Below are 18,795 nucleotides of genomic sequence, written 5' to 3' on the forward strand. Positions count from 1 at the left end.
ACAGCCATACTCAGTTAGTGCAAGGGTCCCACGGACAGCATAATGGCTGCTACTGTCAAGCTAGCAAAATACTTTTTTGTTCAAGATGTGCATAACAGTTGTGGGTTTGCCACTTCTGCAGAATCTGAGGACAACTTAGTGAACTGGGTGTCGACGACGATGAAGACGCACTCTCAGTGAAGGTTCAAGTTCTTTTATTAATCACATGAAGTTAAGTACGTGGGGCATGGTATAAAGATGGGGCCCTATAACTCTCGTAGGAGTTATGTTATATACTATATGCTGTTATATAAACACTAGAGCACTTGAGAAAAAAAACAATGTGTGAAATAGTACAAATACGGTACATACTTGTTGAGCAACTGATGCAAGCATAAAAGAGTGAAGGTTAGTTTTGTAGCTGGTAAATGGCTGTTGTGCTGTCAGATCTGTTGGTAATTCATTCCGGAGCTGCGATGCGAAGGTGTTGGAAGATCTGTTGGTAATTTATTTCACAGCTGCAATGCGAAGGTGTCATACAGGAACTATGTCCTTTAGCTACATTAAACTTGATAGTTCTTGCCATATGTATAGTAACTTGACTACATGTATATTTCAAAACGTACAGTGACAAATGCACAATGTATTCACTCGTGCAAGGCCTGCACTTTTTTTTCTTATTCACAGTGCCTCTCACGAGGTGGGCTTATTAGCTACACACTTGTAGCCCCAAACTGTTATGCTCAGACTGCTATGCGTAATAGCCATTGGCAGCAGCCAACAATGAGCACATCTATTCAGTGGTCCTCATAGCCTCTGCTGCCCTCGTCATTTGAGAAACTTGTCTCAGTGGCACTCTCCTGAAACTAGTGGTCCACTGTGCCGTCCATATGGGATTCCTGTCATTTTGGAGTTCTTGACACCAGTCTCAAACAAATCTGCATGACAAACATTAAAAATCTATCTGCATACATCTTGCAGCGATACCCTCTTTGTTTGCCCTGAATGCAGGATGCAGTCAAAGGGGCTACACAGCATGCCTCACTACAGTCAGTACCATTGAAGCACTCTGGGACTGTGCTGCGGCTTGATCAGATAGTGACCCCGTGGGATACGGGGACGATGACACCTTGTGTAGTACTCAGCAATGACTATGGAGTCTTGTTTCTTGTAGTGAAACAGATCAGCTTCAACTATTTCCCATAGGTATTTTGGCAAGCTAGACGCCATGAGGGGCTCTGCAGTTTGATGGTGACGATGCCACTGTCAAGCTTGCCTTCCCGGGTCTCGGGAGGGAAGCCAGGTCGTGTTGCCAGGAAAAACAAAATTTACGACAAGGGGCAAACAGTGGATGGTGGACCACTTTTGCAGCAGCAGCACCCAGTATGAACAATATCGAGCCACTCAGTCTTGGCCAGCTGTTACCATCGCTGAGGCATGCGGAGAAGCAAGCGCAACTGAGGAGGGTTTTTCATCTCAAGAGGTGGGCTCCATCACCAACTGACCTCCTCTGACCACCAGTCCTTGTTGACATTTGTCATGCTGCTAAATGGCTATCGTACCTGCCATGGGTGGTTCCTCCAATGTAGAGGTTGTGATGGATGGATATTATGAGGGTCCCCTTTGGAATGGGGCAGTGGGTTGCGCTACCAAGCCCTCGCTGTTATACTGCCTAATGTCCTACCTATGTTAGAAAAGAAAAAAAAAACAAAAGAAAAAAATTTGAACTTCCACAACCAAATTTTCTGGCCCCTTTTTGCGAACTCTGCTTTTGTAGGTCTCCGTTTTTTAGTTGTTTCCCTACTTTTCTCCCACCAATCTTACAATCATCTCTTACTAATCGCTACTGCAGAGTTGTTTACTTTTTCCCTGCTCTCGCTGAACCCAAGGGCTTCAAGGAGGCCTGTGGTGCCTAAATTGATCCAGATGTCTTCACATTCTAATAAAACATGCTCCATTGTTTCCCTAGCTTTACTGCAGCAAGCACATGTTTCTTCTACCTTTTTGTATCCCACTTTATAGGTGCGTGTTCTAAGACATCCTGATCTCGCTTCGAAAAAAAATTAGTTTCCCTTTGAGTTATCATAAGTTGTTTCTTTCCCAATTTCGTTTTTTCCTCTTAAGTATTTACTCATGGCAGGTTTATTTTCTATTGCTGCCACCCATGAGATTATTTCAGCCTCTCTGACTTTCCGCTTGATGTTCTTTGTTGCTGTTTTGCTCACCCTACAGGCCGCATACTTGCTGGTAAGCTTCCTAGTTCTTTTCCTCCACTGTGACTCAATGTTTTTCCTGTACAGATACCTGAACACTCTCCCAGCCCATTTACTTTCTTCCATATTCCTCAGCCGTTCTTTATACTCAATTTTACTCTGAGCTTCCCTCACTTCAAATCTAGTACAGCCTATATTACCCTGCACAGCTTCATTTGTAGTCTTCCCGTGAGCACCCAATGCGAGGCGTCCCATTGACCTTTGGTTCCCAGCGAGTCCTGGTTGTACCCCTGATTTAGAGCAAACAACCACATTTCCAAAAGTAAGACCTGGAACCATTACACCTTTCCACATACCCTGGAGTACCTTGTACCTATTGTATCACCATAGCGATCTGTACTTCATTATGGCTGCATTTATCTTCCACTTTACTGTTATTGTTTTTTCTGTGGTTCCATATATCTGTTGCCTTCATTTATCCATATACCAAGTTATTCATATTTTTTTACCCAAGGTATTTCCTGGCCCGGTATTATCGCTGTCTGTTCACTGTTTTCGTTGAATACCATAACACCCGATTTTCTAACACTAAATTTCAAACCTACTAAATTCTCGCCTTCCTGTCCACAAATATTAGCCAGACGTTGCAAATCACTTTGCTAGCAACACGATGTTGTCCGCGTAAAATAAACCTGGTGGCTGCTGCTCTACTACTGCACTTGCCTGTCTGCATGAGAGATTAAACCCGATATTACTTCCCTCTAGCGCCCTCTCCATCCTCACCATGTACATCATAAACATCAGTGGGGATAAAGGGCACCCCTGCCTCAGTCCCTCGTTGATATCAACTTTCACCTCACTCCTCATCCCTTCCCATTCAATGCAAACGGTATTTTCTAGATAAATCTCTCTCAAGAGCTGTAGACAATCGTCTCCTTAATCTTCCCCTTCCAGAATATCCCACAAGATGTTGCAGTTTACGTTGTCACACACTCCTGTAATCTCTAGGAAGGCCACATATAACGGTCTGCTTTCTACTCTTGATATTTCTATACGCTGAGTAGGAACAAACAAGTTATCATCGAAACGCTTACCTACTCTGAAGCCATTCGTGCATTCTCCCAAAATGCCATTATTCTCTGCCCATGCTTGCAGCTTTAATTTGATTGCCTGTATATTACTGATGTAATGGTCAACAGTCTATACGGGTGAATTCTATCTTTCTCCCCCTTACTTTTATAAATTAAGTTCATTCTACTTTGTTGCCAACTGTCTGGTATTCATCTATCTTTTAATGTTTTTTCCACTATTTTCACCAGAGCTTCCTTACTTTTTGGTCCTAGTTTATTAATTAGCCTAACGGGAACCTTGTCTAGCCCTGTGGCTGTGCGCTTACGAATTTTCTCTTTGGTTTTCTTCCAGTTAAAATTTGTCAGCACCAGCTCCTTTTCCATAAGGTTCTCTTTCATGCACTTTTTTTTATTTTTCTTGAAATACAACCTCGTCATTGCCTTGGAAAGATTCAGCTGTTATTTTTCGGATGTAATTTAATGCCGCTTCTCCATCCAGTTTGTTTTCCTCTTCGTCTAGGATATAGTGTTGTGCTGTTGTTGACTTCCTGCCGAATAATTTTATGTGGTTCCAAAATATTCTAGGTGTGGCCTTCTTTTTCTCACGTACTTCTGACAACCAACGTTTACTTTCACCTTTTATGTTTGCTTGCATCAGTATTTGAACCACAGACATTTTCTCCCGGTATATTTCCCATTTTCTGGCTACTTCATCCTGCAGCAACCGCGCCTTCTTTGCCTGCCTGTGCTCTCAGGACGCATTCTTTCTTTTGGCGATTGCTTTTCGTATCTCCCTGTTAAACCAGTTTTTCGGTTTCTTTTTTCCTTTCCTACAAACCTGTTGTTTTTCTTTCCGTATTACTGTCATTAGTACACTTAGAAGCTCACTATAGTATTCCCACTCTTGGCCTTTTGCTAAGTTCTTCCTCAACTCTAGTGAGTATATTTGTTACTTGTTCAGTACATTCAAATTTGGACTGGCCATTTTGCACTCCTTGTTCTCTTTCCCAACTACATATCCCATTTTCAAAATGATGCGTTTTTGGTCACTCCCTATGCTACTACGCCCTTTCTCATCAATGACCGTTTCTCTCAACTTATCATGAATTCCTTCTGTCATCAGACAGTAATCAACGGTTGATTGACGGTTTCCCACTTCCCACATGATCTGCCCTTCACATTTAGGCCTTGTATTCACGATAACGAGATTATGTTGATCACAAAGGTCTAGGATTGACTTCCCATTGTTATCGGTATAGCCATCTAAATCCTGTATGAAGGCATATGAGCGCACAGCCAAATTTTTTTTTCACTCATTGTGCCTGATAACCAAAGGTGCTCTTGACATTTTGAATTTACTCTTTTCCATTTGGCTCCCTGATGGGTGAGCATTCTGACTCCCCCTCCCTTTCTTTTCGACTTAGTTCTTTTGCACCCTTCCCAAGCATAATTCTCAATCACTGGCGGCATTCAGTTCCTGTAACCGCATATACCCCTATGTGTTCTCTACTTAACTGCTCCTCAATCACTGCCCACTTTTCCTTTCTTCTGCCACCCTGCATGTTTATGTAGCCTGTTGCGTGGCAAGCTCTCGTTCTTGCTTTCCTCCTTTTTCTTTATTGATGCCGATATTATTCTGTGGTTCCCGTAGGGGACCTTCTACATTACTACCTACTCTGGCCTCCTGAGCACCCGTGGGCCCCCTAAAATAGCAACAGCACGACCAGCAAGTCGCGAGCCCACTTCTTGTGCTAGCCTGTAATCGAAGTGGATATCCTCAGGTTGAAAACCACGACACTTTCTCACTTCCCTGTTTATCTTGACAACCTGGAAGCCTTTCTCTCAGGTCATTTTCCATATTGCCTCATTAACAGCCACTACGGCTCTTTGCACTGGACTGTCACATACAGGCACCTCCGGCACTGCACACCACGATCTGCACCTGAGGGGACAGCTCACGCAAATCGTCTACCCCCTTCATCAAGCACTGGGCTAGTCCTGTCCCTTTCCTGTTTAGGACGTCATTTAGCCCACCTGCTACTATGACAAGGTTGCGCATGTGGGCATTTTCTGTAAGCTTTGCTTTTGCTCGCTCCATGACAGAACCAAGCATCCGCCCCAGAAATGTCCCTACTGTCACTCTTTTATCGCCTTTCACCCTCTCCACAGTTGCTTCTGAGCACCTACCCAGGTGCGATTTGCTGGCGATAATCACAATTTAACTCTCTCCCACCTCTCCCTGCTTCCTTGTCCTTTTCCGCAAGATTCGGACTTAACAAGGGGTATTGACTCACGCACTCCTGCATTTTGCGCGTGGTGGCCTCAAGGTAGGTGCCACTCCTTCCAGCTAACCCCTCACCACGTTGCACACATTACACGTATTTCGCTGGCACTCCCTCTCCTGTCATGTAGAGGGACTGCATTCCATTGTCAAGACCATTCTCGTTCACAATGGCGGCCCTGTTCAGCTTTTCCTTAGCTGCTTCATGTCTTTTTTAAACTACCTTCCATGCATCACGCTCCCCTATGTAGCTCATTTTTGAGCTCTTCAACCTGTTTGACAAGCTCTTCCTCGAAAGCATCCATTTTCTTCTGCCTTGTGTCAACATCACATTGTGTGCCGATTGACTCGATTCCCTCTCTATTCTCATCTGTCCCCTCAACTGACTTGAGGGACTCCCCGCACGCTCCCCAGACTCCCCGCAATTTCCTTAGATTAGTAAGTAAAATGTTTGGCAGGTCATAGTGAAAAAAGGTTCGCTTGGCATCGTGAATTTCAATTAAGTACGCAGTTTCAGCAGACTAATATTTCTCCCTCACAACTGAGCTTGCCTTAACTTTAGCGTGGCGATAAAGGCACCTTATTTTATTTTCTAGTCGTTTTAAGGATCTCATAAACCTTGGTTTTTGTCGATTGGATCTAATGGTTATCCTGGGAATAAATTGGTTCTTTTGTTCACATAGCTTGTTTTTAAACAGCCAGTTATCATAAATCGAATAGTTATGAAATTCATCTGCAAAGGTAGAAAACAATGTGTTTAATTCAGTATTTATAGCCTCATAGTTACCTTTGTCATATAAACAAATTGTCATCTCGTCCATGTCGCGTGGTGGGGGAGTGAAAGTGAAGGCAGCATGAATAACTTTGTGATCACTAATCTCACGAAGATATGTAAGGGATGTTAAGCCTTCAGGATGACTGGTTAGTATAAGATCTAAAATAATGGCAAATGTCCCTGACACACGGGTTGGTTCCAGTACTAGCTGTGTTAAATTGTAATTTAAACACACTTCTATAAGGTTGCTCGCCTCAGTTTGATTTGTTAGTAAAGCATTGCCATTGTACCAGTTAATGCTGGGAAAATTAATGTTTCCAAAAAGGAGGATAATTGCATTGAGGTGCTTTAAAGTAATTTCATTTAATATGTTGTTTAAGAGATTAGAAAAGTCTGATTGATGGCGAGGTGGTCTGTAACAAACACTTAGCAGTACTGTTTGTGGAGAACATTGACATTTTAACCACTGTGTTTCTATGTGGCTGTCAATCTTAACTCTTGTGCACGGCAATTGTTGGTTCACGGCAATCAGAACACCTGCGCCAAGTGCATCTCTCCGATCGCATCAATAAACGTCGAAGTTGGGAAGATCGACCAGGACTTCTGCATCACTGATTTCTTTTGTAAGCCATGTTTCTGTTAGTATCAGCAAGTTACTGGTGGATGATGACATAAAGTTTGATACATGTTCATGCTTTGGCAGAAAGCTGCGTATGTTCATGAAAATTGCTGAAAAAGACAGATTATTACGTGGGATGGGAGTGCGAGTTCTTAGATTCGTAGGATAATGTGATTGCTGTGCTGTTTCTTTGATGGTCTGTCTCATCAAATATGTAGTATTTAGTACCTGTGGGCAAAGTTTTGTAACGCAATGACAAGTGAGCAGATTTTACTTCCGCAAAAGCAGCAAGGTGCCTACGGGCATTTTGCACAGCCTTCGAAAAAACTTCGCCGACACTGTGTTCAGTGCCTTTGAACTTGCGGCCATTTGATAGGACAGTCTCTTTTGTCTTGAAGTATGTAAATTTAACAATTATAGGGCGACGGCGCCCAGCGGTATACCTCCTGAGACGATGTGCTCGTTCAATTTCTTTTGTATGTATGTTAATGTTAAGGTGCTCAGAGCACAGCTGGGTTACGACTTCTTCAGATTGGGTGAGTGTTTCCAAGGGATTAGTATCAGGAACACCATAAAAGATTGGGTTATTTCTGTGTGATCGGTTTTCAGCGTCATCCATACGCCGTTCCAAGCAAGTGGCCAGGTCAGTAATTTTAGTAGTTTCTGCTTTTACTGACTCGATTTCATTTCGTAATGGGATGATGCTCTGGCAAAGTTTTTCGACTGCTGTCACTCGGGAATTCAAATCTGACACCATCTTATTCGTAGCCAGTAATCGGTTCTTAATGTCTTTCATTTCTGTGATTATTTCTTTTTGACCGGCTGATAGTTTTTGCAGCTCTTTTAGTACAAAGTCAGCACTAGCGGGACCCGAGTTAGATTTGATGTCTCTTGACAAGAGAAACAAGGACAGCATGGCACAAACACTCTAAAAAGCAATAGCGACACAGTACTGGGGGCCCGGCAGCTGCACCAGAAGATAATTGCTAGACTTCTTTGCAAAAAGAGAAGACTTGTTACCAACCTGTGTGGTGAAGAGCAACGGGTCAGTTGTCTGCATTGTGGTACAGCAACCAAGCCCACAGAGCAGTGTTGACAATCGTGGCTGCTTTATACTTGGCGGGAGCCCTAGTATCAGTGCCGATGGGTCTGACACTCATTTTCCACATCCGACCTCTACTGTGCTCACTGTGACTCGCCACTCAACACCACACGGCCTTCTGATCACAAAAGAATTCCCAAGCGGTTGCTGCACGGGCGTGTAGGGAAGTGGACCCCTGCCTTGTAAACGTAATGCAGGGCAAACTCGCGTTGCTGTGAAAGTATACAAAAGAAGCACGTGGCCTTACACCCCCTTCCTCCTACAGCCTTAGTGTAAAATAACTGATCAGTGCTTCAAAAGGCACAATGAATCCATATCAACACAGCCCAAATGCTATCATTATTTAAGACGTGCAGTCCTGCTGTGGTCTTCCAATTATCATATGAATTGCATAAAATGTGCATCAACAACTGTTGTGTTTAAGGGTTGTAATGCAAACTGTGGTGCATTGATTATTGCTGCAAGTCCCAGAGCACACTTCTGCCTGTGCCTCTGCTCTTTTTATGCACACGGCCTGACTGCAGCAAACACAGAATTGAATGGGCTTGACAGTGCAGCCCTTTCAAAGGTGAAGTTGGATAGTTGGCTATGAAAGACGTGTTCCATGAACCCGCTGTGGTGTGTAGATTCTGCTTTACTCTCCCTCGAGAGTTTAGCTGATCATTAGTGCCAGAACTGAAATCCTGCCTGTAAGCAGGGAATGATTTTCAGTAACGTTGTTACGACAGAGTTCCAGGGCAACATGATGTGCACATGTGACACCACCTGTGCAGGTTGACCAGCGGCAGCAAGCAACAGCCGTTCTCAGCCACGTGGCCCGCCTTTTGGCCAGGACAGGTGAGGGCGCGCGCAGCAGCAGCTAAATTTGTGCCACCATATTATGGCAGACTTTTTTGCGCGTCACATGCGTTCGAGGAGTCTCCAGAATAACTAGCCAAGAATTCTTGGTGATGCAGGGGAACACAATTATGGACACGAGAACACAGAGCTATCTGTTATTACAGTCGTGTTTGCTTTATATTGACCTTTACGTTTCCTGGGAAAATTGTCCATAATAACGAATGAAGATAAAAAACCAAAAAGCTTTGTTATCAGCGTAACGAGAACACAACTGCCATTTAACCAGCCAAAAAAATGAAGAACTGAGGGTTTACACTGTTGATTTAGACCCTGTTCTGGTGTCCAGGAAGCACAATACATCAGATAGTTGTTCAAGGTAGGCTGCTTCTAAGCCACAGAGAACAGCTTGTCATATGAAGCTCTCCTCTTCGTCGTCTTACTGTACTGTATTTACTTGAATCTAACACGTGCTTTTTTTCCTGATAGAACGGGTCCAAAAATAGCCTGCGCATTAGAAATGAATATGACCCTAAATCTGCGTTACCATATCGCCATCATCGTTTCAAAATGGCCGCCTCACACACGCTTTAAATCAAATCAATTTTATTCTCTAGTTTACGTACTGGAGGATCATTTTAGGGTAAAAGCTACATATGTAGCTTTGTGTGACCCAAATGACCAGACAAGGCAGTAGTACAGCAAACAGTGTGTGTACATATACAATAATTCACATATAATTCCATCGATAGCAGGAGTACTTCATGAACGGAAATACTGAAACATAATTTCCATCATGGCAAGTTACCAGCATTTGAAATAGTTTTAGCACAATGAATTTTACACAACACTACTATAGCAGTACTAGACATACAAGACAATTAACCAGCTAGGCAACACAGCATTAGAATGATTTTAGAAGATCAGCATTTGCTGAGAAAACTAATGTTGTTCAGTATACACTTATAAAGATACACAAAGGCAAAATAATAATCATATCGGATATATTACAAGTGAACAAAGTATGAGCGGAGTTCTTACCTGCTAAAATTCTCAATATGTTTGTATTTGTTCAAAGTGAATAGTAACGACTGATGTTTATACAGTGTTCTGAAGTATGGAAGTGACCATATCTCAGGATTTCTTCTCCTTGCAAATTCTGAAAAATATATTGAATAAAGGGAAAATAAGACATGATACAAGATATTTTTGTAGCGATTGCTACAAAAATATCTTGTAGGCAAAGTGCAAAAAAACACGAGGACAAGAGAAGGCAACGAAGACACAGCGCTGTGTCTTCGTTGCCTTCTCTTGTACTCATGTTTTTTTGCGCTTTGCCTCAAGGTATGCAGTACCAACGAGCCCACCAGTCTGTTCTCTTGAAGAATATTGTGCAGTATGTAATAAACGAAAAGTGTATAGGCTATCAATTTGAATAATGTTATACTTAGGGAACCGCCCCTATAGTGCTTGAATAGCAACCTATATTTCCAACATATTGAGTTATCTTCTTCTGTAGCATAAGAACATTATGTATGTTATTTCTGTGGTTGTACACGACACTAAAGCGCAGTAATATGTGTGCATTAAATAATGCATTATAAATCTGCACTTTCGCTCTTATAGGAAGTATATTAGGATATTGTGATACAACCTCTGTCACTGAAGAAAGCTTTTTACAGAGATAATTTACATGCATGTCTCGGATAAGCAATATAATTTTCAGAAAAATAAATAGACCGAAATGGCATTATTAAGAGTCCGAGATACAATTATAAATAACATCGAGGAAATAAACTTTACCATTGGTATATTCCTAGACTTTTGCAAGGCTTTTGACAGCATAAAATATAATATATTACTAGAGAAACTCCAAGTATATGGCATTAGAGGCATAGCATTAGAACTTATGTGTATAGCTACCTCGAATCTATATTTCACTACACTTCCTTGAAAGGGTACAGTTCTGAAAAGAGCATGATTAAAGGGACACTAAAGGTTACTATTAAGTCAATGTGAACTGGCATCTCAGAAACCTCGAAACGCTTGTTTCGTGCCAAGGAGAGACTTATTTTAAGAGAAAATGCATTCTGAAGCGTCCGCGTACCTCTAGCGCAGTTCAAATCGCCCGCCCTCCGATCGAGGAGTACTGACATCATGGTCTCATAGTGACGTTGCGCCATCGGTGAGTAGAACGGCGTCCGCAGACGGCGCTATGGCTTTTCTGCGCAAAACGCAAACGCGCGGCCGGAAACGGAGCCAAGACAGAGCCGACAGCAGCGCGAAAGCGGGAGTATGGTGGCTTGCGGAATTGGAGAAACACGCGACCATAAGCTGGTACTTTTATCTATGACGCAAATGTCGACGCTCGTCGCAATGGGCCCTGACAACAACAGCTTGGCTCGCGATGCTGGGCTCAACTTCAGCGATTTGAGCACTGACGAGCGCGTCCTGCTGCTGAGGGCTCGCGCTCCCGGCGTCGTTGCGTACTACGACGGCGGCATCGACACCAGTTCTCCGGAGCGGGAAAGCAACGAGGGCTTCCCACGACATCACATGGACGTGGCATTCTCGCTGCTTGTTCCAAATGAAAGTTTCGCAAGCCAGCAGAACCCTCACAGCACGACGCGATAACGAAACTACTGAAACTCCAAAGCGTGCGCGGCGCAGAGTCGAGAGAAAACGAAACCTTTCGACCATCCATATTACTAAAGGGTAACGTCAAAATCTTATTTTTTCTTAGAATCGAATAGACGTAGACTTGTAGTATTTTTTTCCGTCTTATAATCGAATTGAATGATATTTTTAATACGAGTAGTTGAGTATTAGTAACACAAATTATGAGGAGTGCTTTCATCATCAGGCTAGTACCGGAATGTCGCTGGGGGGTCTCAAGTCGTGTCATGCATTTGCCTCAATTTCTCGGTTACTAAAGCTCTGTTCGCAATTATATTGACGCCTTAGACGTTCTGGAACATTGCTCTACCACTTTAACTTGAGTTTCTGGTAACCTTTAGTGTCCCTTTAAATATGGGGTACCACAAGGCTCCATTTTAGGGCCCTTATTATTTATTATTTACATAAATGGGACCTAACCAACGTTCTATTGACAGAGGAAATCATACTGTACGCTGATGACACTAATGTCTTTTTTTATGGAGCAGACCTTCACGAACTAGAAGTTAACGCAACCCGTTGGTTACAAGAACTTAGCGAGTGGCTCTATCTAAATAAACTTGACTTAAATGAAGAAAAAAAAACGAAATTTACAGTTTTTTATTCCAAGAATAAGCAAACAGATTACGACGTAAAACTTTTTTATTCTGGATTGCAATTTGAACATGTCTCAAGCCATTCGTTTCTGGGTGTTACATTTCACAAAAACCTAAGCAGGACAGAGCACATAAATAAGGTACACACTAAGGTTGCACGATTTGTTGGCTTGCTACAATGGATACGATGCTTTGTGCCTATCAGGCTTCTCATACAATTGTACTTTTCGTTTGTGCACTCGCATCTTAGCTACTGCCTCTTAGTATGGGGAAACGATAATAAAACAAATATAGAAAAATTGGCAGTACTGCAACGTCGAGCTTTTTCGGTTTCTGAACTTCTCGAAACAATACATAGGATCTTGATGCTATGATGATGCGTTACAACATTCCTAATATTAGAGACTCTTACAAAACAAAGATATGCATACGGCTATTTAAAGAGATCTCCAGCAACAGGGAACTATTTTCAACTCGTTACCTGAGTAGAGATACAGGATACAACCTACGTCACACATCAGTAGTAATAAAGAAACCAAGGACAAAATATGGCATGCAAACGATCGAATATGAAACCATGTCTTTATGTAATACGTACCCTAACATTATTGACAAAGCTATAAATTCTAGAACTATTCACAAATTTAAACATGCAATACAAAACATAATATTTTCTGATCAGTGTGTTTAACGAATGTTAATAAAGTTTCTTTGTTTAATGTCAATAGTCATGTTATTAATGTTCTATTCTGAATGTATAACTTTTGTTAATAACAGAATGTTCTTATTTTTGCTGTGCTGTATTTATTCAGCTACGTCCTATTTGGAAACAGTTGATACTTTTCAATGTGTTTAAAATTTTGCTGTAAATAGTTTTGAAGTTTTGTGTCGTATTAGTTGTACTTTGTTTTATCAGTTGACTGCTCCTTCTGCTGCTCTAGCGAGGTAAAGGCCTTAGTCAGGAGGATTACGCCCTCCTTTTGCCTTACCTTGCGGGCAAACCTTGTATTTGTGTTGCCCAAATAAAATTAAAAAAAAAAAGATAGGTGCAAATAGAAATCAACTTAAGAATTTTATGACTGTGAACTATTTATATTTTTTTTTACCTTTAAAGGTAATGGTATTGTACAGCAAGATCGGCCCTTGTACGCTTGTAGTATGCCAAATCTGTTCATTACGAAAGACGACATGTGACCATTTGCGTACACGCTCTGGAATCTGCCACTTATTTAAGATTTAAATAGAGATAAACAGCTACCACGTATTCCGTAACACTCGAGTTTATTTAACAAGATGTTATTGCTGAGGCAGTCAGATGCTTTACTAAAATCTATAAATAGCGCAAGAGTATAGATATTCCTTTCTATGTTTTTTATTATATTTTCCTTTATTGACATTAGGGCTGTTTCTGTTGATCTGTGTTTCCTAAATCCATGTTGCGCTTTAGTTACACCAAATTAATCAAAGAAATTCGCCATAGGACAGTGTATAATTTTCTCGAAAACAAAGGCAGCACTGAAATTGGCCTATAGTTGTTTGGATCATTAGGACTACTGCCTTTCAAGATTGCCGAAACTTTATCATACTTCATTTGTTGGGGAAAGATGCCTGCTTGAAGTGTTCAATTGAATATATGAGCAAGAGCACGGGAAATTAAAGTTATGCAGCGCTTAATGGGTCCTAATTGTAGGTTATTGATGTCTAAGGCCTTAACTTTATTTAAGGAATTAAAGGTGGTACGCACTTCATAATTGTCACTAGGCTGGAAGTAAATGCTGGCGGTAATAATACTAGCATTTGTTGTTCCCGAAGTTGCTGCGCGAAGGGGGTAGGCAGAAGGAATGAAGCACCAGTAGTGACGGCTGACGAATACATTGCGGTTGACGACGGTGTGATGATCTGCTTGGAACTGATGACTACCGACATCGTCGAAGCCATCAAGGACGGGAAGGAGGTGAAGGCTGACGAAGATAGCAGTGGTGAAGAACCTGCAAGCGAAACGAGAATATTGACGACAAGTGAGGCAATAGCGGCATTCGATGCTCTGCACATGTACCTTGCGTCGCTCCTGGGTTTCACAGTGGAGCATGCTGTGGAACCTTGGTGTGATAAGGTTGGCTGCAGTTGCACATTGCACCAGACGAACTGTCCAGAAGAAAAGTACCGACTTCTTTCATTAAGTACCTCTTTAATTCATGTTAAATAATGGTTATATTTTTCCGAACGTGCTTAGCTTGCTCTATTGCATGTAATATGGTGCACAACCTTTACAACGAAGTATGTTGGAGGCCCCGAGCTCTTAGTTATAAAGGCGTTCGACTGTAATTGCATTTTCTTGTTATAATGCACACCAGTCCAATTTTTCAACAACTTGATATATTACCCTTTAAAGATCTCATTATGTATAATCTTCCCAATATAGTCTGTTACATAATATCTAACCTTTATTCGTTGTTTATCATTGGTCAGAATCACCTGGTCAACCCAAATAATACGGCATTTGCTTTATATTTACAATGTGTTATTGCCTATAACTCATAGCAACAGGCTGTTTGGTTTTCCGGAATAAAACTGTGCAACTCGCTCTCTTTTGTAGGAGAGTTATCTCCATCTTTCTTCAGTTGTTGTCTGTATAGATGTATAAAACATAGGTAATTTGTTCTCACGGATCACTTCTTTTTATTAGTTTTTTCGATTCACCTAGTTTTTTGCTTATTTTGCTATATACAACCTTTGTCCGTAAAGTTTCGAGACTGATTTATTTTCTTCTCTAGAAATGGTTCCCCAAAACAAATGTTGGTGCGTATGTGTAGTGCCATCTTTTCGGACAACCTGAGCTATTTATGTTAATTGCTGTGGCAGCCGCTGGATGGCATTACGTGTAGAAAAATATGTTGTCACTAGTCGTCTGCACATTCTGCAGTGAGTGAATGTGGAGAGATGGATGTCCACCTCAAAAAACGTGTAAACATAAAATTTTGTGTTAAGCTTGGCAAGACAGCCACACAGACATATGAGCTTCTTCGTGATGCTTACGGCAACGAGACATTATCACGGGCGCGAGTTTTCGAGTAGCACAAAAGGTTCGTTTCAGGGAGAATGTCGGTGGAAGACTACACAAGGCAGGCATGCCCTGCAACCTCACAGAATGAAAACAACGTTGCTCGGATCAGGAAGATCGTACAGCAAGACCGCACCATTACAGTCCACATGCTATCGGATGCTCTCGACATTAGTAAGACAACATGCCACCAAATTTTGTGTGAGAACTTGGGGACATGAAAGCTGAATGCCAGACTTGTGCCGCACTCCCTCACACAGGACCAGAAGGACACGCAAGCATCACTGAGCGCTGATTTGCTCTCAGAGGCAGACGAGGATGCTGCATTCGTTGCCAGCATCATCGCTGAAGACGAAACATGGTATTTTCAATACGATCCTCAAACAAAGAGGCAGTGTGCCGAATGGCGGTCCACAAGCTCTCCGGCGTCGAGAAAGGTGTGGGGACAGAAGAGCAAAACGATGCTGATAAATTTTTTCTATGCCAGAGGTGTCATACACCATGAGTTCGTCCCACAAGAGCAGAGCTCCCCCCATGCGATTTTTTTTTCTGTTTCCTCATGTGAAGAGAGCCCTAAAAGGCCGCTGGATGGGGAGCGTGGAAGGCATTCAAGACGCCATGACAAAGGAGCTGACAGCCCTGCCAAAAGAAGCATTTTCCAACTGTTTCCAAAACTTCAAGAAGCATTGGAAGCTGTGTATAGACTGCAAGGGAGACTATTTCGAAGGGGTGCTGCACAAATGATTTCAACATTAAAAACATTTTTTTAATTGACTCAGTCTCAGAGCTTTAGGGACAGGGGTTGTATGTTACCACTACTAGAACTGCTTGTATGCTGCTGATATTCATTTATGTCATGTAACTAATTACAAGAGGCCCCATTTCAGTATTATGACCTCATTCTGTATACTATTCCACCATGTATGTATGGTCAAAAGACAAAACACTACTACTACTGCTGTAATGGCAGTAGCTTTTCGAAAATTGCCGCCACAGTTTTTTAAAGTTGGCTTCACTGCAGTAGCTCCATGTTATGCTGTAAAGCATACAAACGCCGTTGCAGGCGTTTGATAGGATGCCAAACTGCACCGTGCAGGCAATTTTCGGCCCAACTTTCTTGCAAAAAAAAGTATTTTAGAATCGGGTAAATACCATAATCAGACATTGTAAGTTACGGTTATTCCTTGAAAATCTTCCTAAAACAGGCAGAAAATAGGTGCTTTCGATGGGAGTTGATGTGTGTTCAATGCGTTTGCTGTCCCCTAAGCTCCATCGAGACAGCCGCTGCCACTAATGGGATTGCTATTGGTCAACATAGGGGTCAGGCGTGTGCATGCTGAATGGTGAAGTTTGAATTATCTAGTGAAGGTTAACTGTAAGATCTAAATACAAAACTTTGGGCCTGGGGAAATGCGTGGGTGCCAGTCGTAATTATATTAACCAGAGTCAAAAACGGAACTCTACTATATTGATGTATTCTCTTACCATAGTTAGTGTAAATTATTTATATAACATACCGTTCTGTTTGTTTGAGGGTTTTACCTTTCATACTGCAAGTGAAGCGCAAGAAACACAGACAGAGTGTAAAACACATATTTCTGTATCTTCCCATTTTTTTACACTTCACTCGCCGTATGTCCTGCCAACAAAGAGTGAATTTCTATCCTTCTTAGCTTTCATAGTTCTTTTTTTTATAGTCTGCAGTATAGTACCTGGAACGAAGTATAGCATTGAGTATTTTAAAAAAGTACAGTCATGATGATTCTAAATTTAGTTGTGTGAAATCGCAAACCAAAGGTTACTTCTCTTGCAATTTTTTGAAGAAGCTTACTAATCTTACCTGCCTACTTACTCAGTGCGTAACCACCATATATTGTCAGACCACATCAGGTGACATTTTCCCCTATCAGTTCGTACACTGTATACTGAGTATTAATATTGGCTCTTTCTCACAGCCTATAGATATATGATGATGCTGCCCTCAGTATTTTGCACACTTCTGAAACATGCTCATCCCTTGTAAGCTGCTCATCTAAGCACAACCCCTAATATTTTACAGTTGGGCTATATGTGGAAAGTACTGCCAGGGTGCTGAAAAAGAATTGTGCAAATGTTGTATTTGTCACTGGAGCACATTAAACTCTCTCAAACATGTCAGCAGCTATGCTTCGTTCACTAGCTTAGTGGCTGATAGCAAAAAGGAAATGCGTTATACTTGTAGCGCCTGGTGCTTTGTCAAGGTGAGCAGAAAGATTCATGTTGTCTATGTGCAAACAAAAGGGTTGCAGCTGAGGCAAAGGAAACAGCACACTTTGAAGATTGCAGGATAGTTTCTATTGATGTCAGACACCTTTCTGCTGATAGAGCTTTTGAAGATAATTTAGAAGTAGGCCACTTGTGGGGCCCTTGTCAGCCTTAGCGCCGTGTCCCGTCTTTTCTTGTTCCTTAGCTTGCGTCCCAGTAGTTCATGCTCTGAATTTAGCCATCCTTGTCAGCCTTCTTGATGCTTCATGTGCAGGTTGGTGCGTGGGCGGCCGACCGCTGGTGATCCATGCCAAAGTGCCCATCCTACGCTTCTGCGACCGCACCACGGGTGTTGAGGTGGACATGAATGTGAACAATGTTGTGGGGTTACGCAACACACGGCTGCTGCAGTGCTACGCGCGTCTGGACCCAAGGGCAGCACCCCTTGTTCTGGCTGCCAAGGCATGGGCTGCTGGACACCAAATCAACGAGGCCAAGCATGGGACCCTGTCAAGCTACTCACTGGCCCTCATGGTCATCCAGTACCTGCAGTGTACGTAGCTCTTCTAGTGGCTTCTCAAAAAGCTCTACTGCTCCAGTAGAACAAAAGGCAGTCCACTAGAATTTTTTTTTTTTCTATGCGTTGGCATTCTTTGAGCACCTCACTAATTTCCCGGAATCCATCCATCCATCCAAACTAACGAACGAATGAACAAACTAATTAACCGACTGACCGACCGACCGAAATTTTCCTGCTACGGTCCCCACCATGGTTGCTTAGTGGCTATCTACGGTGTTGGGCTGCTAAGCACAAGGCCACAGAATTGAACCCCGGGCATAGCGGCCACGTTTTGATGGGAGCAAAATGCGAAAACACCCGTGTACTTAAATTTTGGTGCACGTTAAAGAACCCCAGGTGGCCCAAATTATTCTGGAGTCCCCCACTACGGCGTGCCTCATAATCAGATCGTGCTTTTGGCTAGTAAAACCCCATCATTTTTAGCAGTCCATTGTCGAATAGTGCTGCTGTGCTGACATAACAGGGTTCAAAACCAACCATCGGACCAACTTGGCTCACTAAACGTGTAAAACCCCATCATCTTTAGTAGTCCATTGTCGAATGGTGCTGCTGTGTTGACATAGCAGGGTTCAAAACCAACCATTGGACCAACTTGGCTCACTAAATGTGGCAATGTGAATGTGGCAATATGTATGTTCCACTCTTAAGTGAACCTCCTTCATGGCGACGTGGGTCACTGTAGGCGCGGAACTTGGTAGGTGCCGCTGTTCAAAGAAACTCTGACGCTGATTTGGATTACTGGGTATTTGCCACTCTGTTTGA

The 18,795-nt window shown here is 42.3% G+C and overlaps 1 protein-coding gene across 1 annotated transcript in view; it reads left to right on the forward strand.

Annotated features, from left to right (window-relative positions):
* The window catches only part of LOC142576637 (poly(A) RNA polymerase GLD2-like), a 96,297-nt gene that overhangs the window by 41,582 nt on the left and 35,920 nt on the right, over positions 1 to 18,795 (forward strand). Inside the window, exons 6-7 of the mRNA XM_075686850.1 lie at positions 8,813 to 8,876; positions 17,728 to 18,006. Of these exons, the coding sequence (XP_075542965.1) occupies positions 8,813 to 8,876; positions 17,728 to 18,006 (343 nt within the window). The remainder of the gene's footprint in view (positions 1 to 8,812; positions 8,877 to 17,727; positions 18,007 to 18,795) is intronic.

Source organism: Dermacentor variabilis, chromosome 3 (genome assembly GCF_050947875.1).
Source record: "Dermacentor variabilis isolate Ectoservices chromosome 3, ASM5094787v1, whole genome shotgun sequence".
Lineage (NCBI taxonomy): Eukaryota > Metazoa > Arthropoda > Arachnida > Ixodida > Ixodidae > Dermacentor > Dermacentor variabilis.